We start from the raw sequence: 27,623 nt of genomic DNA on the forward strand, positions 1-27,623 counted from the left end.
TAAATGTCCTAGGGGGATCCTTAAGATATGTAGAAGTTCTATACTGAATAATTTTGAAAAGGAAAGACTATTTTGGTGATAATATTTTTTCTGTTTGGCTCTTCCATAATGTGCAGTCTGTGGTGGGGATGCCATTCCCCTGCTGAGCACAAAAGTGGTAAGCCTTGCCAGGTGTGGTGGCACATGCCTGTCATCCCAGCAGCTCTGGAGGCTGAGGCAGGAGGATCATGAGTTCAAAGCCAGCCTGAGCAAAAGTGAGGTGCTAAGCAACTTAGTGAGAACCTGTCTCTAAATAAAATACAAAATAGGGCTGGGGATGTGGTTCAGTGGGAGAGTGCCTCTGAGTGCAATCCCAGGTACCCCCCAGAAAAGAAGGGGTGGTAAACATGGTGGTTTACATGGGAGTCACAGGTTCACAGGTTGCTAGGTATTTAATATGAAAAGAAGCATAATTAGATGGGTACCTATCATTGGCCTTCATGGTTTGGAGAAGGAAGGAGGAGAGAAATGTAAGTCATTTTGAATTTGGTACCATTTGAATTTGGTACCATTCTATACCCTTTGCTTAAAATTATTTTTTCTTTTCTGAGCTTTGAGCTATTCTCTACCTCTCCTTGCCACTGTCCCTATAGGTATTGCGATTACCCTCAGAAATTGCAGTGCGTTTGCTTCTGTTCAGCCAGTTGGTTTAGATTGGGTTTACAAATTTGAGAGCAGCCTGTTTTACTTACGTTTTTCAGCATCTAAACAATAACATAACCACATGACTGCATCTTTAGTCACATCATTGACCTACACCTGCAGTTTATGCCCCTACAACACTCGAATGCATTAATATCACTGTCTGCAGCATTTTAATTTAATTAGAGCTGTGTTTATAATCCTCCTGGGAAAATCCTTACTCCCTTCTCCCCCACCCCATGTTAAAATAAAGCACCTCTGGTTTTCATCTGACTGACAGTTTGCTTTAGAGGTGAGTGTGCTGTCAACTCTACCTAGCCCCCTCTTTTGTTGGGATCAGACCAGAGAAGCAGTTGTGAGAATAGAGTTCCCTTTCTTTGGGACATTGGCTGTTAGTCTCCCTGAGTTCCTCTGTCTAGCTGTCTCCATCTGAGCAGGTGGTATTTGTATGATTTTTCTAATTGCTGGTAGTGTGCTGATGTGCCATTATAGAAGATAAGTACATGGTTATAGTAATCAAATAAAAAATGAGGACCACTAGAGAGTCGCAAAGAGAGACAAAAGGAGTTAACTCTGCAGTATGGGATTCCCAGCTGTGTGTTCTCTTCTCAGAAAAAAGTTTGTGCACTGGGCAACATCCTTCCTGGGGTCCCCTGGGGCTCTTTTGTCTGCTGAACCCAGGGTTCCAGTAGGTTGTGTTGGCTGCTGGCAGATTGCTTGAGGTTCTAGAAGCGCATTTTGCTTTCCTCCACATGGTCAAGATAAACTCTCTTCAGTGACTGACAGATCTCTTCCTTGAACCTTTTAAAAAGAGCTTCCTGCTCTCAGCTTGCAGGTTGCAATCCTGACTTTCACCATAGTGGAAGCTATCCTCAGGAATGAGTGGAGTTCAGGGTCACAGTTGTTCAGTCTCTGGCCTGCCTTCTGTAGGTTTCATTATGAAATAGTTCAGTTGTCTCTTACAATTTCTTGGATGGGTATGGGAAAGGATGACATAACATCCAGGCAGGTGCTCAAGTGTGCTATGTCAGTGTAGCTGTGAGGTGAGGGAACCATGTAGAAGTAAAAACTCTTCCTAAGAAACTTCAGGGAAATGAAGGCACAAATATAATGTCGCAAGCCAGCACCTAACACACTGCAGAGGTGAAGCCTCCCTGGATTCCTATCAGTAGGCGGGAGGCAGATTTCCCAAGAAATAAAGTAGAAGTAATTTTGAGGACTGGGCTTCTCCAGCTTGTCCTTGATGGAGTTGAGGAGGCAGGGATGAGCTGGCCTGGTTTTCATAGACAAGCTAGAGGACCTTGTTTCTCCTTGCTTTAAGGGAAAATTAATTGTATTATGAAATACCATCCTCTCTATTTCTTGTACTCATGCCATGCCCTTTGGAGACCCTTTGGTTGCACAGTGTTTTCTTCACCAACTGTTTCGCTTCTGCAAAAACCATAACAAAACAGAAAGCTACTTCTGGGAATAAAGCTAACAGCAAACATCTACATGTATGATGAGATTGGGGGATCATGTGAGGGTGGAGGAGAATGGAGAATTTAGAAAAAAAATTAATCTAGAAAAACAGATTATGTTTGAAATGCTTAAAAGCACATCTCACCTAGCAAAACCCCTAAATAAATTTAATGTTTCCCATACATGTGATTATGTATCTTTGCCTCTTAAACTATCCTAACACAAACACCAAAAAGTGTAACTCCTCCTTAAGTTAGAGTTGCTCAAACTATGTGTGATATTTGATAAAGTTCGAGAAAAGTGAAGTTGACAGTTTTGCCTCTGGGTGACCTTTCATAAGACATCTTGATTGACATAAAAATCAAATCTAGGATATTTGGGCCTGCCCTGAATTAACAAATTCACCAGGAAACTTTAAGATGTATGTTTAAACAGAAATATTCCACCCACCCTAGTTTCTGCTAGTGGATGCCTTAGGGAAGGTGTAGCAATTCCATCTGGAAATTGCAACAATATGTATATATTCATTTAAAATTGAAATTTCCTGCCACAACCACCAAACTTTCCAGGCCATGAGCAGAAGAGAAGTTTTAATTTGGTTGTAGGGTCAGGGGACTCCCCTGCTTCCCTTTGCACATTTGAAGAGATGTAAAATGTTGAAAGAACTATCCTTCCAAGAAGTAAATACCGTCTTCACTTTACTTTAATCTAGGATTTTCTTTTGCTCCTGGTTTTTAAAATTTTCATAATGGCATCTTACTGGTCTTTTCATCCCAACTTATTTTTGGACTTTGTATGTCCTACTTTGCCCAGTTAAACCGCAGAAGCTAACGGAAGTTATGTTTATGTATGTGACTGCAAGTCAAACTAGTTGGTGTGTAGATCTGAGATGCAAATTGCACTACTGTTCTATCTGAATATACTAGTTGGTTTCTTGCCATTATTTGCAATATTTTAACTTCAAACTAATAATAAAATAATCCTTCACACCCATCCAGTTTCTTTTAATTGATCTAGCAAACACTGCTCATTTGAATTCAAATGGTGAAACTACTGAAGCCCCTCCTACTGTCATTAAGCATCTTCATTTAAATAATGCTTTCCTTAGTCCAAATAATTCTTTGAAGATGTATGAAATATTTTAGAGGGAAAGGAAATACAGATTCTGATGGGAAATGAAGGAACAAAGAGACACCTACTAATTCTGCAGATCATTCTCTCTTAGGAAGGAAGAAATTAAATGTTGGATATTTTTGGTTATGGTTATTGTTTTGTGAGAGAAAGATGATAGAAAAACTTTGCTCATAGATTTATTAACAAAACCTAGGTCTTTTTAGCCATTACTTTCCACTTCGCCTATTTAATATACTCTTACTGGATCTGAGTATAGAATCATACTTTGATTAGAAGCTGGAGTTATCGCCAGAGAAGAGGAAATGTGGTGTTAATGCATTGGTGACATTGATATGTGACTTGGAAAAATAATTTTTGAGAGAGTTGCTTTTAAGCTATTCTCTTGGACTTTTTTCTCCCCATTTGCTCACCTGTGTCCCTCCTCATTACCTGAACAAACCACAGGGGTGCACATCTGTTGACCTCAGTCCAAAGAGCCCAATCAATATTCAACCTTTCCTGCATTTTTTTATAAACCTCAAATGTGAAGCATCTAAAGGACAACTTATGAACCAGGTGTTCCGAATGCCCCACCTCCCTTTTGCTTCCCACACCCCTGGGTAGTTTCACACCTCCATTCCAAACTTTCACTGCCTTTTTAACCCCCTCGCCTCTTCCTGCCCTTATGTTTAACAGCAGGAACGAATTTCATATACACCTCCAGAGAGCCCGGTGCCGAGTTACGCTTCCTCGACTCCACTTCATGTTCCAGTGCCTCGAGCGCTTAGGATGGAGGAAGACTCGATCCGCCTGCCAGCGCACCTGCGTGAGTGTCGGCTGCCAAGGGAAGGGGAAGGACAGACTGACAGCCAGGCTGCTGGACCGCACGGGGCGGGGGAGGCAGAGGGCTCCGAGCCATGGAGGGGCAAACTCTGGGGTCGTTTTCACAGGACTCTGCCTTGTTCGCTTTGGTTGCTTTGGAATCATTTGACCCCACCCCATAATGGCCATTTAAAGTTTGAGATTCTTGTCACTTATTTCTCAGTGTATTTATTTCATGTCTGATGATATGTCAAAAAAAAAAAATATGGAAATATGTACTATATGGCAGAGTCAATTCAGTGTCCTAGGAGGCAGATTATTATTGTTATGCCATGTTTATCTGTATTCCTAGATTCACCTACTCCCCTTTAAAGTTTTCTTTGATCTGAATGAGGCTTAGTTTCTGATTCACTCACTTCACTCCCTGCTTTGCTTTTAAGCTGGTGCTCTCTCTTCTTTGTAGACTCCCCCTCCCTTCTTTTCTCATGGCGGGTTACATTTTATATGCTGATATATGTCTTTTCCCTGGTCCCCTCTTTTCTTCTACTCTCTGCTTGGGTTTGCTTTGCCTCAGCAACTTTAGTTTGTAGTAGTTCCACCATCCTCTCCCAAATCATCCCTACTCCTTGCCTCCACCACCTTCCATCTGAATTTTCAGCTGCAACCTTGGCAGACATCGGGTCCAACACACCTGTGCTGCTGATGCCAACCTCCAGAGCATTGACATCTGCCAGTTCTGTTTTTGATCTGTCTTTCCTGTACTGCCACTCAGTCCAGGTGATAAAATGTGATTGGGGCAACTGGAGAAAATGAATCACGTGATTCCCACCCTGATCGTGGTATCCAAGAAAATGCCACATTCTCCGGCTTGGATGATATCCTGAGAGCACAAGTCCAGGTTCTGGAGGTTCCTGGGGACAACTTGACCCTTCCCTAGTTGATTCCCAGTGACATAAATGGTGGTACGGTCATGCTGGCCATCTCTTTCAGGCTATTCTCCTTTTGTTTCCATCCTTCCTCAGAAGGTTGCTTACTAAAAGTACAGAAAAATAAAACAGGAAACAGGGGACCCAGGCTCTCCTTTTCTCTCTCTCTGATAAATCAGAGAATCAGATGACTGATGCTAGGGGTCCTGGGAGACATTGCTGGTTTATCCCTTCTGCCTACAGTGAGGATGGTTGCTGGGATTTTTGCAAGGAACTGGCAACATGAAACTCCTTCCCCTCTTTAGTTTGCTGTGTCTGTTGGTAATTACAAAGTTGCTGCCTACTGTAGTGTAGACATTCCTGGATAGAGAGGTAAAGGACACAGCCCCATTCTACCATCTTTTCCTCTACAATGAACTTTTAAAAAGGAGGTTGGAACTTTAAAGGCCATGGTCTTGACTGTGGGCACTGTTGTCCTAGTAGACTGGAGTTTTAGGGCACCGTTGCAGCGGACAGAACTGGGAAAGAAATGGTGGGCAGACAATAGCAGATTTCTCTCCAGATAAGCCCCTATGCCCAGTATATTTACCTCAGGAATATTCACTTCAGGGTAGAACATACTCATGCCATGTAGGCAGAACACTTCTACCACCTAATCTCATTCATTTGTTCATTCCATTTGTAATTACTGATTATCTGCTTCTAGGATCAGGATACAGAAACAAAGACAGAAGACAAAGCTCCCTGTTCTTATGGAGCTTAAATTCTAGTACAGAGAGAAATGAGATAATGAAAATTGTCCCAAACAAGCTGAGGTTTCTTTCATAACTTTGTATTCTTATATTTTGCAACATCCCCCAAGGAGGCCCTAACTCATGGTTCACCTCTGAATGCCTTTGACATATGTAAGCTCTTTTGCTGTGGAACTCTCTCCCTAAAAAGTTATCATGGTAAAACAAAGAAGCAGGCAAGCAAATAGACAAGCCAAACCAGCAGTCAAGAGGTCTTAATTCATAGTGTTCTGCTGTTTGACTGCAGTCAGTTGTTTAACTCAGTTTCCCAATCATGTGGGACCACATTTGGAGTAGAAAATATTTAAGATCCTTACTATATTTAAAATATGCAGTTCTCATATAAGCTTTCCTTCTCCTTGGAACCATTTCTTCAATACCAACACGTTAATTTCTTCTAGTGTCAGTTCTTTCATTGAACCACTTCTGTGCCACTTACCAGTAATTACTTGCTCCCAGTATATGCCTAGGATACAATCATAATAGCTAATAACTGTGGGATTATCCTGTTCCTGGCGCTGTGAAATTCTGTATATATAAATTATTTTATTTCATTCACGCAATGTAAGGTGGGTCTTCTTTTATCTCCATATCACACATAAGGACTTAGAGAATTTAAGTAATTTTTTAAGGTTGATTGCAAAACTCATAAGAGATAAAGATTCAAACTCAATTATGCCTGATTCCAGAGCCTAGGCTTTTATCCATTATGCCACCATATAAGTATGTGTTTAATAAATATTTTTGAAGATGGGTGGATGAATTCAGGGATGATACTTGGCTAGACTTATGACTGATGTGGCCACAACATTGGTTTATGGCTGGAATCCATTCTAACTTGTTCTGTCTGTTGCTGAGTAGTTTGCATATTACCCTTGGATGGACATGTGCCTGGATCCTCACATAGACAATCATCCAGCTGTAGCACATTACTGCTGACTTTGGTGCATAATCAGTAGTTCGATTGTGGATTCAGGTTAGGATAATGGCTTTGCCTGAATGTATACTCTGGCAGTCTAACTTTACATATCTCTCCTTGGTAATCCGCATGAGTCCCTTTGTGATACCATGGCCCCAACATCTGGAACAAATCCTCTGAAAGTAGAGGTTCCCAGGCTCTTGCTGTTTGCCCTCAGCTGGGGCTTTCCGAGCAAGGCCCAGCTTCCTTCGTCCTGTTCAGGACTTGACTGCTTGTCATGCTGTTTGAAAGGCAAATAGAAGGTTAAGACTGGGGCCACACACTTGAAGATGCATCCCAGCTGAGTTTCCAAACCTTAGTGAAAATAAATATTCTAACAGGGGAATTGGGTTATTGCTGTTTTAATCTGGGATTCCAGACAATTCCCAGTGGAATGCTCATGGAAAGTACGGGGAAGAATCTGAAAGCCAAGACAGCAGCAGGACATTTATGGTATTACTGGGTTGAAAGCATTTTTAGCTGCTTGTTTTAAAGAGATACTCACCAGACTGGGATGGCTCCAAGTGGCTTTTTTTCTCCATTTATCACTTGATCTCCAGATAAAGCCTCTCTCTTACCTTTTTTGCTTTCTTTCATTCTTAAATCAAAATCTTATCCTTGGAGAGAGGAGGGCAGAGATCATAAAAGCTAAGATTCTCATGCAGAGTTTCTCACCAGTTTGTTCTGCAAACACAAGGCTAAACCTAAACTGAAGACACAGCGTAACAAATTAGCATGCTATTGAGAAGTAGAAAGTGATGCTCTCCCTTTTATTTGCCTGTGATAAAAGCCAAGTGATAAATGGAGCATTGTGTTAAGTGGTGATTGTGAGGGACTGAAGGGATGGTGGGGGCAGTCTGGCCCTAGGGAAGGAGAAGAGTCAAGGGAAGAAGGGCCAGGCCTATCATGCTGGACTGACTCACTGCCCAAATTTTCAGGATGGTGCCCTTCAACAGTCCTGCAGCAGAGCTCCGCTGCTCACTAGGGGAGCAAACACAAGTATGTTTGCTGAGAAAATAGAAAGGACATGACTTTTTTCTTCTTCTTTTATAAACTTTTTTTTTTTTTTTTTTTGGTATGCTTGGAGGTAGAAGGGCTGAAGTACAACAATTATAGCGGGCAGGTGAAAAAATAAGTTCCATCCTTTAAAGGGACCATCAGCCTTCCATCACAGCTTGAGAACACTTGAAAGAGCAAGGACCCCTCAAGGGTGCTCAGTCAAGGTCACTCTTGACCTTGCAAGCTGAGGAGGGCTATGGCCTGGAGAACAGATGCTGTTTCCCCATTCTCACCAGGGGCCTTGCTGTGTGAGGGAGGGACTTTTTAAAATTCATCTGTCCAAAGGCTACCTTCTTCTAAACTTGTGGGGAAGTAGGTGTTAAAGGGAGCAGCAAAAGTCACATCATGAAGTAGTGGCACCTTGCTTAGGGTAAAGATTCTGTGTCAGTCAGACCAAATACCTAACATAAGCAACTTAAAAGAAGTTTGGCTTACAGTTTCAGAAGTTTCAGTCCATGGTTGGTTGGTTCCATAAGTTTCTGGGTCTGGGGTTGAGGCAGCACTTCATGGTAGGCAGTGCATGGTGGAACAAAGCTGCTCACCTCATGGTGGGGACGTGAAAGAGAGGAAGAGAAGGGTTTAGGGTCCCAATAACCCCTTCAAGTGCATCCCCCTCCCCAATGACCTTGATTCCTCCTACTAGGCCCTACTTTCTTGAGGTTCCAGCACGTTCTAATAGCTCCGCAGACTGGCAACCAAGCCTTTGGGAGACTTTTAACATCCATACCATAACATGCTTGCAGTATGTTAACAGGGACTCTGTTTGACACTGGGCCTCCAACAGTGATGCCGATGCCAGGCAATATGATAACAATGTAAATACATTTCAGATATGAAGCAGAATTTAAATAATTAAATATATTTATTTTAAATTTCTTTTAAACATTATCATCCCACATCCAATTGATTTAATCACATCTAATCATAGGAGTATTATGCCATTGGCCCAAAGACTGTATCTTCAGTGTCCGTTTGGCCTTCTAAAATATCTGCAAATTGATGATTAAAAATTGAGACCCAGGACTCATTCATCATATTTAATAGGGTTACAGTTTACGATGTTGTGGGTTAATAAATAGTCGTAATAGCTGCTGGGAGTATTCTAGCATCATAACACCAGAAATAGTCCCCTGGCTCTCCTTCCTTTCCTTGTGAATCTTTCAAAATTCTTAGATTACTACTCCTGCTTGTGTGTGTTTAATAATTTAATTCAATGCCTTCCTTTGGATATGTTACCTCACTGCTCACTCATCCAGCCGTTTTGCATTCTCAGCAGAGTAACTGAATTTAAGACAGACGTGTGATAAGCAGAGGTATATTAGAACTTTCACAGAGAGAAGGCACTTACACAGTGCCTCTGTTTTACTTGACTAGAGCCACAGTTTTGTATCTTTGTAAGTTATGTTTGTTCTCAAGAAAGAGACATTGGAAGCTAAATATAACCATAGTATGTTTTATGTTGTTGTAAGTAACAAAATGTGTTCTTACCTAGTATCTCATTTAATCATGTGACAGTCTTTGAAGCAGGTGTTATGGATCCAATTTTATTGAGGAGGTGTCTGTGGCCCAAGTAAGTAAACTAAATTGTTCAGGTTCACTAGCGTGTGAAGGATCTAATGTGATTTCTACTTCAGAAAATCACCCTCTAACTTTCTTGGGAGAAGACACGTGGGCAAAGTCTCATGAACTTAAAAGTTAAAGTGCTGCTGACTCTTGGTGTCTAGGCAGCAGTGGGTGCAGGACAGGGAGCAGCAAGGTTCTAGAGATGCTACTTGACCATTAATATGTGCTGAACCTCCAACAGGCCCACATCTACCTTTCAGTAGGAAGGGGAGCCTTCTACAATGAATAGTTTATTCTGGTTTTACTTGTCAGTTACTATAGCTGCCCTCTCTTTATATTCTTGTGAGCTCAGGTTGAAATTCGATTTATCTCTGCAGCCAAAATGACAGGGCTGGTAGTAAAGGCTTTAGAGGACCAGCTTTCAGAATGGAGCTCAACCAAACACCACCTTCAACAGCATTTCACTGGGTTTGACCTCCTGGCAGCAGGGGGCCACTGCTTCTTGAAGTTTCCAAGTTTAAAAAAAAAAAAAGAAAAAACATGTTAGCGGAAGTCCAGATAGATCTGACTATGCTTGAATTTAAGGCAGCCTCTATCTCTTAGAAAGATGATTTAACATTAAATTAAGATAATTTAAGCCTCAAATTAGCAAAATAACATCTACTGAGGAGGCTTTCTCATCAATAGCAGAGCTTATATGTGTGACACCTGGCATGATGCCTGTCACGCAATGGCCAGATAACTCACTAGAGCTCCATTTCAGTTTCTAGTGCTGATGATAGCCAATTTGGAAAGTGGTTTCCCCATATTCAATGGCCAAAGGAAACCTGCATGTGCCTATGTGTCTGCTTCATTAAAGAAAAGACCTAGAGTTCTGTCTACATAGAGTCGAACCTGATTTTTCCAAGTCACAATTGAAGCAAGCTTATCTTACTACTGCCTGTGACAGCTGTGAGCCCAGCTCTGCTGTAAGGCCCAGAGAGAAGGCACTTACACAGTGCCTTTGTTTTACTTGACTAGAGCCATGTTTTGTATCTTTTAAGTTATGTTTGTTCTCAAGAAAGAGACAATGGAGACAACACATTATTGAGGAGGTGTCTGTGGCCCAAGTAAGTAAAGTAAATTGTTTACTTACAATTTAAGTAAGTAAATTACTTAAGCCCTGGCACCATCTCCAGGGCCTTTTCCTTCCTCACACCTGTCTCCAGTCTGGGACTTTGTCTTCACACTCCTGCCTGAATCTATGTCTCCTTCCTTGGCTCTTGCCTGTCTTCTTCTTCTTTTTTTTTTTTTTTTAAGAGAAAGTGAGAGAGAGAGAGAGAGTTTTAATATTTATTTTTCAGTTTTTGGCGGACACAACATCTTTGTTTGTATGTGGTGCTGAGGATCGAACCCGGGCCGCACGCATGCCAGGCTGCATGCTACCGCTTGAGCCACATCCCCAGCCCTTGCCTGTCTCCTAAGACCTCTCAAAGAAAGGACCTAGAGTCCTTTGCCATTATCAATGTTCCAAAAATGGCCTCTCCTCGCACAGCTGCCTGTGACGTGCACTGACATCACCAGCAGAGTTGAGGCAAGGACACAGGGAAGAGATTTAATTCTCAGTGTCTTTAACGAAGCAGTAATGCCTTCTATCAGAGTCGGCCAGCCAATGCCATTTTTCTATTTTATTTCCCCTTAAACCTTCTTTTGGGCACCTTCCCTTTATGCATTGAAATGCGTAAAGACTTTCTATTCTCCACTGCACACGGGGCTGTACAAGGGTCCAGTTAGCTGCTTCAGATGGCTTGAAGAAAAAAAAAATAGTCCATAGCAGAACAGCCTGGATGCTTTGGAAGGGAAATTTCCTTTTTGGGTTTGCTGTCTGAAAGAATTTCCGATGCAGGCAGACGTTAATTCCTAGCTCCGTGCTTCCTGATAAGGAAGCAGCTTCAATAAATGCAGCTATTTATAGATGTCTTTTTTTAAAAAAAATATATAACCAGAGGTTTATTGACCTTTTCTTTCACTTCACATTTCATGCAGTGAGCTCTGTGTACATTTAAGGCAGTTCCTCCAGCATGAACTCTGACAAAGTGGCTCTAATTCTGTGGGGGAGGGGAGGGCTGGCTCCCTCCTCTTCCATGTGGTGGGCTCTCAATTTCCTTGGCATTCTGAATCAGATATTTGGAAGCTGTTGGCAATTAGGTTGTCCCTACCTGGTGCTGTGGGTTAGATCCATGAACCCAGACATGCCCAATTCTATTCTAAATCCAACATTGAAAGTTGATAATAGACTATGAGAGTGAGCCATTAAAAAAAAAAAGACATTGAGAACCAGTTTTATGAGTTGAGTCTTAATAATAGGAAATAAGAAACCTTATTTTCATTTCTTCTTTCTCCTCTCTGCTATCTTCCCTTCGATTTTTCCAACCATCAGAACCTCCGTGGTCTTTGTCTTGGCACACCAGTGTTCTGCAGAGTGAGGGGTCCTGTCTCTATGTTCTGTTGTCACCTCACCTGCACCAACATAATACTTGCTAGCAGGTATGATAGTGATTCAATTTGATGTTGGCTTGTACCCTGCTTTCCTGAGTTTCTGCTTATCTCCTCTTCATTCTCAGAAAGCATTGGCTGAGTTGAATATATACAAATATGGTAGAATTTCCTTTCTCCAACGGCAGATATATGTTCTCCCATTTCGCTTCATGCCTGAGCTACACCTCATCAGTAGCTCACACTCTTGGAGTTTCTGGCAGGAATGACTTTGACAACTTCAACCTTAAGCTGTTCAGAGGTAAATCTTAGCAGAGATCTTCAGATGTTACTGATTTTACTGTTGCCATTGGTGGGTTCTCATTCTCAGTTCCCTGTGCTAGCTATGAGTGTTTTAGGGGTTCTTTTTCTGGTCTCTTCTGAATCAAGTGGAGAGCAGAATTTAAGAGATTTAAGTGTAGCACTGGCCACAGGCCAGTTGGAGATTCCCAAGTATAATTAGTCACCCTGGCCTGATATTTCCTGCTTCCATCTTAGGTGAGTGGAATAAGCTCCATTCTTTTGAAATTGTTCTCTGTTTCTGCTTCGTATAGATCATGGATACTAATAGCCCTCAAATGAGACTCTAAGATTCCAGTAATAGAAATACAAATTGGAGATACAGATAATGGATAAAGAACTATGGATGTGTAGTGGATGCAAATTGGGTGCCTGGAAGGAAAATTCTACTCATGCAGGCCTGTGCAGGGAATGTTCCATGTCATTAGTACAGCTGAGGCTGGATTTTCAACTCCTGGGGTTAGAATATTAACCAGAGCGGTTCACTGAGGAAATTGAAGATTTATACAGAAAGATGTAACAACCATTAAAAAAAAAAAAAAGGCATGCAGAACAGGTTTGAAGAAGTAAGTACCACCATCTTAAAAAACATTATAAGGATATCAGGCAACTTATGTAGCTCCACTTTAGAAGTCATGGTGATGATTTAAATGCTCATTTTTTCCCCAAGACTGGCTTACCTTGGCCAGTGAGGTCTTATGGAATAAGTAATAATGGTAACTACTATGCATTGAGCACTTTCTGTAAACCAGGAACTTTTCAAAATAAACACAATGCTGCAAAATAAATATTATATTTATTTTATATCTGAGACTTGGAAGTGGTCCTTTACTTCCCCAGGGGCACACGGAGAACCACAGCTTGAATACACATCTCATTCCAAAACCCAGGCCTTTTTTTTTTTTTTCCTTCCCACTTCATATTGCTTTTTAAAAGTGTGGAACTGGTGGAAGTTGTTTTATTTTAGCTGTTGGTTAGGTAGAGAAAATCTAAGTCAACATGTTGATTTATTTTTAAGAAAAAATTTCAAGCAAAATTGACATAAATGGCTGACAAGAAGGCCCAAAGGGATGAAATCAGAGATAGAAACAAATTATCCTTTGAACTTGGAGGAAGATAAATTTCCAGATCCAATCCTGTGGGCACAACTGTTATCTGTCACATATTTTCAAGTATCTGTATAAATTGTGGGATGTTAGAAACAAAATTAAATGAAGTAGAAAGAGATTTCTATTATACCTGATTTTCCTTCTTTTTAAAAGAGATGATCTACTTCACAGAATAGTACTGTGAATAGAGATGTCCTTAAAAACAGGTTATATTAGTGAGTGTACAAATCGAAACAGACTTTTTGTGTTAAGCTGATATGCTTCAGAAAAATTTTTTGATGATTTTGTGCCTCAGTTTCCCCACATGGAATACCTGCCAGGACACCATACAGTAGGTATGAAGTACAGGATGTTTCCTGCCCCTGGCCCCATGTGAATGCTACTTAGGTCATCCCATCATATTTATTCATTCCCTCCAGGACAGCAGTTTGTTTATCTGTAACCAAGTGTGTGATTCCTGAGGCTCTTTCCAACTTAAACAATTTATATTATTCTGATTCCAGAAGAAAAATTCAAGGGATACCAAGAGAAGCATTATCTATAAATACTACGTATCATGATTATTTCACTTGATTTCCAGTGTTGAACATCCAATTTTAGTGCAGACAGTGGTATTTTGATGATGCAGGAAATTGTCCTCCACTTCAGCTGTGATTGTTTTTTGAGGATGCTCTTCTGCAAAGAAATATGGAAATCCGGTGCCCAGCTCTGTGGGATACTTCCCTGGGATGCCTACGGCTGAGATGGGGTAAATGCTTTTGTGGGATAGGAACTGGCACCTACTCCTGGGCCTTGAGGGGTTATTGAAACTGCCTCTGCCACCTTCGTCCTGTACTGGTTCCCGGGAACTAATAGCCGAATCGCAGGCCCCTCCCCTGTTGTGAAGCCCTGCCCCCCTGTTCTCATACCCATCACCCCCGCTTTCTGGCCTGAATCTTGTCTGTGAGTTGGCCCTTTGCCCAGTGCATTACGCACAGGTGTGGCTTCTGGTAACTACGTGACCCCAATTGTGTGATTGGTGGGAATCCCCTCCGCAATTTGAGGCGAGTTTGCTCTTCCTGTAACCTTAACAGTTACACTCTGCATTTGTCTCCCTCTCAGATGTGTGTCCACTGGGTTTGGGGCTTTATAGAGCCAGCTGATCTGCATGGATAGGCCTCATGATCCTCCTTCAGCCAGCTTCATAGCCCATGCACAATTAATATTGCATTAATTAATTATGGGGAAAAAAAGCACAGTTGGCAAGGGAATGAAGGCTTTCAGCTTCTAAAGTGGAGGCTTTGATGCTGAGCTTTAAAGTACATCCCCATCCGCCCCAGCCAACAGAGAGAATCTTTGACACTTATACTGTCCCCTGGGTATGAAAACTCACACCCAAGAAACTATTTCTAAACAGAGGCCTGAACCAGTTACTTGAATCATTTCCCCGTTGCCACAGGCTGTGCAAAGGGGATGTAAGATTAGGGAGAAAAGAAGTGCCCCAAGCAGCAGTGATTGGTGCACAAAGCTGATAAGGTTTTTCTGCTGTCTCCCTCGGTGATGCTGGGATCCCCGACATGAAGAACTCTTTATATAAAGAGAAACGAGGAAACGATTCGGTGCCAACCTGCTTGAGGAAGTAAAACCACTCTTTCTCCTTCCTCCTGCCTATATAGCCAGCTTTGGGAAGAGCCCTAAGGCAGTCCGAGTTCTCAAACCTGTTATTCCCATGGGCTGGAAGGCTAATCTGGTTTTGGGGGCAGTTTTTTTACCAGATGACTACAGAGTCGGGAGGAAACTCTGTGTCCTTTCTTTGTCATTCTGAGTCCTTCCACAGCACTGCTCTTGAAATGCTGGGCTCTCACACAAACTCCTTTCGCTTCTTGTGTGTGGTAGTGGTGAAGCCACCACACAAAATCCCCTCCCTGGACACACAGTCCTTGTTCCCCTATTTACATCTCTGTTGAGCATTCTGTGTGAGGCTCTTGCTGACCTTAAAACTTGGTCGTGATTCACATATTCACCCTGAGATTTGGGGTTTTATTTAAAGATCTTTTAGGAACACAAGCCTAGAATTCCCCAGAGAAAGCTTTTCCTCACTTGAAACTCTGGGGTTTAAATGTCCTCTTAAAACTGGACTTTAGTGCCCTGATGAAGGGCCTGAGAAGAACTTCAGAGACCCACCAAAACTTAAGTAGAATTTTTTTTAATCAAATATATTTTTGGACCTTATGAAAGAAGTTTTTCTTTTGACTCTTAGGCAAAGAAAATTTTTAGTTCAGATGAATGTATGTGTGTGGTTGTGATTATTCCAGTTATTACTCCAGGTCTGCTTCACTGTCACCCAGGTGAGGGAATCCAAGGAAGAACTTGAAGAAATACAATAGGATATTGTGGTGCCAAGTGGACATACAGCTGTGTGGCTATTTGTCGGGTACTTCTTTGTTTGCAGAAGGAGTACCGAGATTCTGAAAGCGGTTGGTTTCTAAACTTGTATTGTCCAGCTAGCATTCAACTTTGGGCCCAGGACAGAGGGCTTATTGTCTGTGAACAGGGCCAATGTTACACTTGAGCAGGGAATGTGGTTGTCCAGTTGTAGTGATTCAGAGTGTCTTGAATGTAATTATCTCCCACAATGAACTACCTTGGTGCTTCAGATTCCCCCATTGAAGACAGACATTCCTTGAAGATCAGGCATTGTTTCTACCTAGCTCCACCTCAAAAGGTAAGGAGCTATGACCATAGTACCTTAGACAGGGATAATGAATACCTCAAGTCCCTAATATTTTAAATGAGAATTAGTTTACCAAGTCCTTTGGCTCTTTTACAAAGGAGGAATCATAGCCAGCAAGGAAGACCTAGGGAGGAGACAGAGTTGGAAGTAAACCCCATAGTTTTGCTGAGGGCTGGTTTTCTCGGTGGGGGATAAAAGACATAAAATTAGTTGGAAAATCCAGGTCCCTTGGTTTAGATGAAGCATTGTGAACCTGAACATCTGTGGCCACTAGGAGTCATCCTCTCTTACCATGCATAGCTGTTGATTTTCAGCATCCATCTTGGCCAAAGTTGGGCCTAAATCTGAATCCTTAAGCCTTTCAACAATTCTAACTATATCTTTTTGCCTCACAGATGCTTCCGGGGCATGTTAATCCAAATTTCAAGTTGAAGTGATCAAGAAAAATCCACGCCCGGGGCGGGGGGGGGCGCTTTAAGGAGCCACTAGAGCAGGGTGACTTATATGTGTGATGAGGAATAGGTGTGTGGAATTTGGGGGAAAGAGCCTTCATAGTTTTCCATGTAGAGTAATAACTTCTCTGTATCGAGTGCTTATGGTAGGCACTCGATATTATATCATTTGATCCTCCTGACAGTCTTCTGAATGGATTTTATTATCCTCACTTTACTGATGAAAAGTCAAGTTTAAAGAGGTGAAGGAACTTGGTCAAAGTCACAGAGCTGGTTGGCGGTTAGGCAGGTCTGTCCGTGAGACTCTTTCCTCTCTACACCTTCTCTCCCAGTATAAGCCAAAGCTCTATTCCCTAGACTGTGCTCTTGGAGAGTATGAAAAACAGGATCGGGCCCCCCTGTGAGATCCAACTGTGTTTAAAACTTCATAAACTTTAGAAAAACAGGGCAACTCACTATGGTAAAAAATTTAAAGCCATCCCACAGAAAATATCTACCATAACCTAAAACCTCAGGGTTCATATATTTGGCTTTTAGTGAACTATATGATTCTTGCTAGTCCCTTAAATATTGCTGTTTCCTGGTAAATAATATCCCTTCCAGAACCCTGGCTCATAAATAGTGTAATAAGATCAGATGTTACCATGCTACCATTCCAGTGCAGTCTAATTGCAGGGTGAAAATCCAGGGCTGCCTTAGTCCCTCATCTGTGTCTCTCTCTGACCACTGCTTGATACACAATTTGAACTTTAATACTGTTTCCACTTTTTGTGCTTTAGGTCTCTGTGTTGTTTCCTTTTCACAACTTTTTTTTAATGAAGTGATTTGAAATAGAAAATTAAAAACTTAAGTGCAAATCTGTCACTTCTTTGCTAAGAAACTTCATAAAATACTGTATGTTGCCATGCACTTCAGCACAGCTTTGCTGGACTCTTACCACTTAGGTATTCACAGCATTTTCATAAGGCTGTGGTCTGACATATCCCTTGCCATGTTGTGGGGGTATCATCTCTGGGAAAGCTGGTTTAGAAAAAACCCACTACCCCAGATAAAGGCACTTGGGTAATAGATGTGCTTGAGGAACTGTAATTGGCCTTTTGCTGTCCTGTGCTCTCTTCATCTGAAATACTGTAGTCTCTCTGCCAGAAGTTTCATGTTTGTGTGTGCTACCAGTAAGGGCTTTGTGTTGACCTGGCCCTGTGATAACTGGAATGCACATCTGTGAGTGTGAGTGTGAGAGAGGTGTGTGTGTGCGTGTGTGTGTGTGTGTGTGTGTGTGTGTGGCTAAGTCTCTCTCCTCATGAAAGCTGCAGATCCTGTTCCCTCTTGGTGAGTTAAAATTCTGGTGTCTTACAGGATGTGAGAGAGGGTAAGGGCACCTAGAGAACCAAGAAGGACAAGGAAGAGGCGGGCCAGCGTCAGGTTTTGGTGGGGTCCCCATCCGCTGGGTGAGAGCCCAGCTGTTTATGCCCGAGTCGCTCCTGTCCCTCCCGGCAGTAGCAGAAAGCCGGGGTGTTTTCAGGACTCAGCTGCCAAAGTTTCTTGAAACAGCTCTGCTCAAAGGCATATGCTGGGCTCACTTCTGAGGGAAATTTCCTTTTTGGGGAAGTTGAAGCAAAGGAATTTCCTGTGTGGGCAGACAGAGCTTCCTGACTTGAAGGTTTCTTGGAAGGGAAACAGTTTCATAATGAAATGACAAATTAAAGACATACCAGCCGGGTTCACTTCAAAACAGCTATTGAGAGTGCAGGCAAAGCCCTATTATACTCCCTCACAGAACAAAAATAAATCCCATCCTGACAGGTTTCTGTATGCCGGATTATATCCGTCCCCCACACCTTCCTTCACAGCCTCCTTCATCCTCCCTTCCTCCCTCCCCCGCCATTAGCTGCCACCATCCCTATCTTTAACTAGGCTCAGGAGCAGCCCCATGAGGCCTGTGCTCCCTTCCTGCTGCCTGTCCTGTGGCTTCGCCCATCCCCAACCTACTTGGAGGCCCTCTGGGTTATGGTACAGCCCTGTGTGCCAAGACTTGCAGGAATGACCTCCTTCCTTCCCCTGTGACATAAAGCAATGATTGAAGATGTCTTCAGCAGTGGAGGAAGTGCAGCCATTTCCCTGGGCTGGCCTTTAAAATCTTGTAGGCAGTAATGCAAGTAATATTCTGCTTGAGAGATGGGTCTAAAGTCACTTTGTTGAAGGAAATAGGGCTCAATGCTGGGCAGATGAGGTTTTCTACAGTTCAGTCAGCCTGCATATTGTTCTTGTTTGTTTGTTTTTTAGTTGACATGTGGATTCCTTATGAACCAATTTTTTTTAATGGAAAAATAATACTATCATCATTCTTTCTCCTAGTATTTAAGAACTTTATTATTAATTAGGCTTAGGTCAATAAAATTGAATAGACACAGAATTTGGAACTTAATGTCTAAATTCAGGTGCCAGCTCTAGCAGTGTATCACTAGCAGTGTAACTTTGATAAGTCGCTACACCTCTTACCCTTGGTTTTCTTGTCTCTAAAATGGGTATAACACATTATTATGTGGACAATAGTTTTTGATTTCAAAGACACTTTGTGAACTCCTAAAACCTTGGTACTTTTAATTAAACCACAATTGATTGGGATTTTGTAGAATTGAAATATAATATTAGACTGATAACAGAAAGTGTAGAATTTATGGATCAACTTGGCAAATATGAATTTTCTTTGTATGCATTGTTGCTGGGCTCAGTGGGGGAAAAGAAATAGTGTGAAGTTTAGTGACCATATAGCATAAAGCAGGAGGAATCTTGGACTTGGGGACAGGAGGCCAGACTTTAATCCTGAGTGCCTCTCAATAGCTGTGTTGTTTGTGGTGAATTATTTAACCATGATGAGCCTCAGGTGCTCATCTGTAAAACTGGCAGAAATCAAACTGTGACTTTAATAAATGCTATCCAATGCCAACATTGTATAATCTATTATAAGATTATCCCTGCCTTTTGCAATTGTTTATAAGATTAATTCTAAAGATCAGGGAAAAAATAGGCACTGTGTAACAACTTATCTAATGAAGAAACTTGCATCAAAAAGCTAGACATCTTTAATATCTCTAATGTAAACTGGATAGATTGGTGCTTGTCAGCTACATCAGCTGTAACAATTTATCTTTGGGAGTTTCTCAGTGAATGGGGACATGAAAATAACCAGAGTTATGGGTTGAACATGGAAGTTTCCTCAAGAGAACCTATCTTAGGTTTTGGTGTGCTTTCTCCACTTGCTACTGGACGCTGAGAATACAAGTGGTTGTTCCCTTAGGGCTTTCCCATCATAGTTAGCCTTGTCCAAACAGACCTTCAGGGTAGGGTCCTAGTGATTGATCCAGTGGTTTGATTTTATTATGTGCTGATACATGATTTTAGGACTGCCACACCATTCTGCTTCTAATTTTCAGTTTGTATTAGAAATGGACTTACTAATTTTGCCTCTAAACAGGCTTCTTAGCATTCCTTTTGACTTGGAAAAAAAAGGGGAGGTGTCAGAAAAATCCTATACTGCCTTTAAGGTCAATTTATTGGGTGTGTACTTTGTGTTACTTGTGCTTTAGTAAATTGCCTCCCAACAAGTCTGGCAGGTAGGTGATACTGTCTTCACTTTACAGATACAGAAATGAGGGCTGAGATGTGTTCAAGACTTTGCCTGAGGCCACAGAACTGGTTGGTGGTAGAGCTAGGGTTTGAACCCTAGTCTGTGTGCTCTGATGCCTGTATGCTTCATTCCCTTCTGTGCGTTCCATCTGTGTTGGTGACTATTATTAAATGGACCTCAATTCTTAGACATGAAGTTAAGCCCACACCAGGACTCTGAAAAGAAACAAAACAAACCTAATGGACAGCATACTTTTATAATGGCAGAAAAGTCTACAGATTTCCATTGTGGGAAAGAGTATATCTGGGTGGTTAACTAAGCAAACATTATCCTGCCCCTCACCTCTGAAAGAAAGTCTGTTCTGGTTCATCCTAGGACCAGAGTGGCCTGGAACCTCAGCTCTGACCACACCTTGCATATTAGGACAAAATCTCCTGATCCCATTCCAGATAGATAAGGGAAGTGGCTAGCACTTGATCTCATCCTTTCCCCAGTAAAATTCCTTGAAAATTCAAATCTTACTGTATTCAACAAGGATTGACCGAAGAAACACCATGCTCAATGCTACGAATATAAAGAAGAGCAATGTCGGAACTTGGTCTCATGTAGCAAAAACCTGAATAACCATTCATCAAAACCAGTATTTATTGAGTACACTCTATGCCCGGTAGAATAGTAATTGTAAGAGACAAATATGTAAAACTCAACAGGCCCATATATTGTTACTCTCCAGAGAAAATATATGTTTGTTCTTGATACTTTGTTTGAATTTATTTGCAAGTTTTTTTGTAGTATGTTAGTGTATGTCCAAATTTTTATTATTTTTCACTTATTTGACAATAGCATATAGTTCCAGAATTAATTTTTTCCTCATTCCTACTATCAATCCCATTCTTTTAAATTTTTTTTTTAAAATTTGTAATCTCATCCTTCTTTCCCAAAGAATATAGACTTTCAAAACTGTTTTTTAATCTAGACCAAAATATTTTTTTCAATTCACTATATTTAGAATACAGGTGACATCCAGGGGAAAATCTGAGAAAAAAATATGATTTTGATGGCACCTTATTATAAAAGAGTCACAGTACTAAGTTATTCTTTGGCATATGTAGCAAAACACTATGTGGGTGTCATTTGGAGTTCATAGTAAGGGGAGAAATGGTGTCATTTCTCCTGTAGAGAAATTTAATCTCTCACTTTAATCTTTCATTGGCCTTTAGCAACCAGTGGAGTCTTATAAAAAAAATTCCTTGCCTTCATTTCTCTGTATTCCCCATTTGACTTAATATGGAAAAAAGCAAATACTATTGAAATGCTATGACCAAATCTACACTTTAATATGCACCTTTGCTCCTCTGGTGAAGAAGTGACAGAGTATGGGGGGATTTATTTTGTCTGGAGGGGTAAAAAGGGAGGTGGTAGATGGTTTGGAGTAAGACTTGTCTTAAGAACTTGTGTGTTCTTGATCTCCTGGATCCCAATCCTGTGATTCCTTGGGTGTTTTTTGTTACCAGGAGCTTTTATGCAGCATTGTAATGGAGAAGATGTTAGGAGGAGGATTCTGCTAATAACAGTAGGTGCAGAAGCTGGAGAGATGTTAAAAGGAACAGGGTGACCTACAGGTGGATGGAAGTCAGTATCCTTTCCTTTTAATTAAAAAAAAAAATAAGTTGTCAATAAGTAAATCTAACTTAGACCTTTTTTCCCCATCTCTGCTCTTCCAACATAGGTGCTGGTAAGCAGCAGAATGAAGGTATACAGCTGGTGGGTGGCAAGGGGCAATCCCCCATCCCCAGGCCTCGAGATCCTCATGTAAATCACCAGGCCTTGGCTATTGGGAGTTGACGGTGTCTTCTCATGTGCCTAAGAGTTTCCCACACCATCAACACCCCAAGTGGCCCAGAGACTGGGGTGGTGTCCTGGGTTTCAAGCTGGGAATTCAGAAACAGAAAGTTTTGCTTTCTTCATTCACCTCATAGCTATAGATGCTGGAGTTGCCTGCACCTGTCTTAAAGGAACATTATGTCTCTGGGTGGTTCAGACCTGTCCTGAAGCCTGGGGGATTTGAACAGTGGTGCCAACCTTCCTTTCATGGCTCCTGGGAGGCCCAGTAGAGAGGATCCTATTTGGCACCATCTGTGTGGTGATAGACTTGTTTTGTCGGACCATAGCCCTCCCTCCTTTCCCTACTCTGTCTTCAGTAACCTTATACTTTAGAGGAAATTATAACAGACCTTTTTCTAGGAAAATACCAAGGTCCCTTCACAAGGATAACCTGTTTTGATGCTTGAGAAAGAAAGCCTTTTTGACTTCTGCAAATAAAGATTAAGTAGTGCCTATGCTGTGCCCTCCTGGATGAGCCCATGAGCTTGCATAAGACCCAGAGTGATTCTGACATACTTTAGCATGTGACCGACATCACGTCTATTTGTTTCTTCCTTTAGATACTGATTATGACAGCATTGCCATCGACCTGCCACACACAGGAACTTCAGTTTCTGAAAACGGAGTGGCACTTTTTAAGGATTAGTGCCAAGTAATGCTTTATCATTTCTCAGATCACAGAGATGAGCTGGATAATGTGTAAACAGTACATTGTAGATGATTAATGAGGGGTAGGCGGTACTTCCAGGTGCCCCAACCCCACATTTTACTTTCCTTAAAAGTTTTGTTTTTGTCAAGTAATGTAATAACTGAGTCCATAATTCAAACCTAGGGAGCAGTTGCTGAATATATGAATTTTATTGCTTTAAAATCTTGAGACACCTTTTTAGTACCTCCCTCTTTGTCTCTGGGTAGACATACTTTTAATGACATTTAAAAGTCAAACTCTAAACGCTTCAGAGCAAAATCCCAGCAGAGATGAACTTTCAACTGGTGGGTGTAGGGGTAGGGAAATACTTCTGGGAGTCAGAATGAGGTACTTTGTGTCTGGACTGGTGGCAGGTTTGTGTTACCAGAGTGATCTCCATGGTAACAGATCAACATGGCGCCAGTGACAGATCCACTCTCAGAGCATTGGGTTCCCTTGAGAAAGGGGATTCTCACAGCGAACAGGGGAGAAGAAATCAAGAAATGTCGATGCACACTTCTCTTCCTTGTAGAGTTCTGGCCATGAAGTTTCTTTTTTTTTTTAATTTTTATTTTTTCGTTGTTGATGTACCTTTATTTTTTATTTATTTATATGTGGTGTTGAGGATTGAATCCAGGGTCTCACACATGCTAGGCAACTGCTCTGCCATTGAGCCACAACCCAGCCCCGTATAACCAAGAATGCATCCATTTTAACTTCTCACATCCTTCTGAGTAAACCAAAACTCTTCAGAGACTGCACAGTATTCTTTCAAATTGTAGCTCATCTCATACAAGGTTTAAATAGCCTTACATACTAAAGAACTATGTTGCAGTGGAATAAAAATGTAACTTGGAGCCAGGACACCCAGGCTCCAGACCCAGCTCTGTCACCGTGATGGGAGGAAGTCAGCTCCTAGTTTCTTATTTTCCAAATTCTCAAATTCCACCAGTTCCATAATCTTCCAATTTTATTAAAAGCCCTTAGTGTGCTACATCAGCAGTGAAAAGGGTGACTGACTAAATATAAAACAGAGTGCCTTCCCCTCCACTGTCAAAAGTGTGACGATGATTATGTGCATGAAAACTTTTAAACCTGAAAAGTGGAAGGTGGGATTCATCTCTGTTAAAAATTAATCTCTGAACATAACCAAAATCTGGAGGTTGGACAGACAACAGAACGGTTAATTTTTTTGAGGCTTGGTCACAAAAGGTTATTAATTCGCAGGAAGAGCCAGCAAACTCTAGTTTATCTTAAACCACAAAATAACATTTGTGAATTCGGAAGAACAATTATGTAATTTGGTAATTTCGTGTACCTCTTCCCTGGGGAATCTTATGACTCAGCGATCAAAGGTGTCAGAGTAGTGAAGGTAGTTTTCAGTGGTCAGGTCTGTTCCACCGACTGGGCTTGGTTATACTCAGAAGTGAGATTTCTTTGATTGGGTGATGGTTTCGATTGTGTACGTTTAAAGGGATCAATTTTTTTCTTTAACGAAAATAATTTCTGAGGAGTTTAATCCTAGGGGAATGCGGGAATAAAAACCACAATGAATCAAATAATTGTATATTTCCTGTAAAAGGCAGCTATGGACTTATTTTTGAGGAAAAGAGCCTAGAAACTTCTTCTTACCACCAAGTTAGAGCATTTCTCCACCACTCTTTGATTTCAAGAACAACTAAGAAGGGTAGTGTTCCCCTGAAGTTTCTTTTGTGGTTCTCTGTGATCTGTCTTTAACCAACAAAAGTCTAAATGTTTTATTTTAGAATCATAATGTTCGATGATTTTTTTTCCCCTAGTACTGGGGATTGAACCCAGGGGCACATTCTCAGCCCTTCTTATTTTTTATTTTGAGGCAGGGTCTTGCTAAGTTGCTAAGGCTGGCCTCAAACTTATGATCCTTCTGTTCCAGCCTTCTGAGTCACTGGGATTACAGTTATGTGCCACCACATCTGGCCTTGAAAGAGTTTAGACTACCTTCATCATAACACTGCTTCTTAGATTGGTCTCAGAGAGGTTCGAGTTCAGGATTTAAATATGAAAATCTTGATCTTATTATTTCTCTTGTCCTATCTTCCTATTGTTTACTTTGTTGGCATAAAAGAATTTTTGTTTAATTCAGCAATATCTAAAAATATATATTATATGTCCTATTGTATATTTATGTATGTATATATGCACATAAAAGATATATATTCTTTAAATTACATTCTTTTAATTAAAATTTTTTCTTTCCAAGTCTCAACTAAGATTTCATTTGAAAATGGAAAAGTTCTTGAAGTAAACTCAGAATGAACAGGATAGAAAGGTAGAATTTTAGAGCTCGGTTTCCTTATTGTGCAATTCCAGATCCAGAGCATTAGATTATCTAGTTGAAATGTAAATATGTTTTATTGTTATCTGCTACTCTAAGTAGAATATTCTGCGGGTAAGAAGAGACTATTGAGAATGGTGAACCCTTTGAAAGGAAACTTCATACATGGCTCAGTCCTGCTAGGCTGGTCTTCAAAGCACTTTTCTTAGGCTCTGGCTGGAAGAGCTTTCAGAAGTAAGCAGGATTCTCATGGGAAAAGGAAGGCATGGGGGAGGCAGGGAAGCACAGTGCACTGGCCCTGAGGGTTGCCACTGCTGTGCTGGCGTCTGTCCTCCTGCACCTCCTGACATGGTGTTAAGAGGACAGTCCTGATTGTTGCCATCACATAGCTGAGGGGGGACCTGGAGCCCAGATGCCTGAAGGGAAAGACCTTTGGGAGCAGAGCCCAACTGCCAGACCAGTGGAAGAGGAAGTTGGCTAATCTCAGGAAAGGGAAGAAAAGAGAGTGGTTGATTGGTTTGGTTTTGCTTTTAATGAAAGGAGGGTTAAATGAAAAAGGAGGGAGACGTGGGGGCGGGGGGTTGTGGATAGTTGCAGGTCCAGGGCTGAGAGATGTCCTTCCAAGTCAGCAAATTGCCTGGATTTCATTTTTGCCTGAAAAATGTCCCCACTCCCTCAGGGCCTACATAGAGATCCTGTGTTTTAACCACCACAAACAGTTTACAATTAGAACACTGGGGGCTGGTGCAGACAGAGGAACTCAGAAGAAAGTCAAGGGCTGAGTTTGGGCAAAGAGACTATGGACGCCCTGCCTTTATGTCATTGGTTAAAGTGACCAGCACACCTGCTTGTCCTAGGTCCTGCTAGAATATGAAATAACAGGATGACCTGCATCTTAGAGTGTGTGGTCCAAAACTTTATTGGTACCCAGAAAAGTTTTTTTTCCTCCAAAAGAAATAATTGGTGTTCAGATTTCATTTAGCTCACAAAAGCAAACAAACTTATTGTCTGTCTGAAATATTTAACTCATTACTTTTTTCTAGCCAAATTAATTTGGTGAAATACAATGTATCTTCTGTATCCATGAGCTCTACATCCATAGATTGAACTAAGCAACTAACTGCAGATTAAAAATAATTGACAAAAATTTGTATCTGTATTGAACATGTACAGACTTTTCTTGTCATTCTTCTCTAAATAATATACTATAAGCATTATTTACATAGCATTTACATTGTTTTAGGTATTATAGAAAGTTAGAGATAATTTAAAGTATATGGGAGTATGTGTATAGGTTATAGGCAAATACTGTGTGTCTTTTTATATAAGGGACTTGAGCATCCTTGAATTTTGGTATCCACAGAGGTCCTGAACCAATCCAATAACCATATTCTAAAAATAAAAACCCATGTAAAAATTCACCAAGGGGTGCCCAGACTCATGACATGAGGAACATATCGTAACTACCTTCCTGCCCCTTGAAAGAACTTGGGAAAAATACGCAACTAGTAACTTATTAACTGGTCTTTTAAGGCTGCTACCTTAGACTCCCCCCAGGAATTCTGAATTTGCAATAGAAGATTATGGCTCTAGGCAGACTGGAAGACAGAATCAGATGTTTTTCCTTCTGGGTTCCTTCTAAGTCGAGTATTTCTTCAGATTTGAGTATGGCTAGATGCTAACCTTGGGTGCTGTGTCTGTAATTCTCAGCCTATGGATAGTCTTGTCCCAGAGACAAGTTTGTATAATTTTCTGTTGTCAAACTATGATTCAAGAGTTTTACTGTTAATGATTGGGAGTAAGGAAAATGTTGGGATGTGGAATGGTGAAGATGATGTTCCCAGGACTGTGACCTAAGGAAGACACCTGGATGGTAGCAACAGGACCCAGGCTGTACAACAGACTCCTTCACACAGTTCTGATCCTGGGAAGTTTGCTATAGAAGGAAATAGCCATTTACAACAAGTGCTTACCAAATTTATTCTGTGGCAGGCTGAGTGCTGGGGTTCACTGTGAAAAGATGCAGACTCGATTCTATTATTCATGACATTGTCTTTAGGTACATTGTGTTCATTTCTTCAGCAAATATTAATTGAGCACCTATTGTGCAGAAGGTAGCTGCTAGGCACTGTGGGTACATATGGAACAAGAACAGACATGCTTCCTCATCAATTTGTGGATTTTCGGTCTGCAAGGGAGACTCCACCTGCCCTACCATATGAGTACAGGGAACACCATCACTACCCTAGTTATAAGTCTTTCTTTGCTCGGGCTACTCCCCACATTGAGTCCACCTTTATGATAAACGTTTCTGCTATGTGAGCTGCTGAAGGGCCAAGGGAACCAGATAAACCATGCAAGCATTGCATCCAAGGCAGTAAGGGTTCCCTGCGCTAAGCATTATGTTCTTATGGTTATGTATCCATCCATATGTTATTGATTGCTTCATGGTGCTGAGCTGGTTTTGTTTTATGTAGTTCTTTGGGTCTGCCCAGGCTACTATTATCTGACTTCCACTGAGATTCTAAAGTTCTAGGGACTTGTTTAATCCACTTTCTGCCATGTCTGTGGCAGTGCCAGGCACCAGGTCTGCCAATTATGCTTGCTGGTGATGTAGAAAAGGATGATTATTAACAGTACTGAATTT

At 41.3% G+C, this 27,623-nt stretch overlaps 1 protein-coding gene across 2 annotated transcripts in view; it reads left to right on the plus strand.

The window, feature by feature from the left end:
• Positions 1–3,951: 3,951 nt before the first annotated feature.
• Etv6 (ETS variant transcription factor 6) overlaps positions 3,952–27,623 on the plus strand; it is a 130,310-nt gene continuing 106,638 nt past the window's right edge. For both annotated transcript variants that reach the window (XM_015498269.2, XM_048787195.1), the window contains exon 1: positions 3,952–4,081. In XM_015498269.2, coding sequence (XP_015353755.2) covers positions 4,045–4,081 — 37 coding nt within the window. In that variant the 5' untranslated portion in view covers positions 3,952–4,044. The remainder of the gene's footprint in view (positions 4,082–27,623) is intronic.

The sequence above is a fragment of the Marmota marmota genome, unplaced genomic scaffold (genome assembly GCF_001458135.2).
Source record: "Marmota marmota marmota unplaced genomic scaffold, marMar, whole genome shotgun sequence".
Lineage (NCBI taxonomy): Eukaryota > Metazoa > Chordata > Mammalia > Rodentia > Sciuridae > Marmota > Marmota marmota.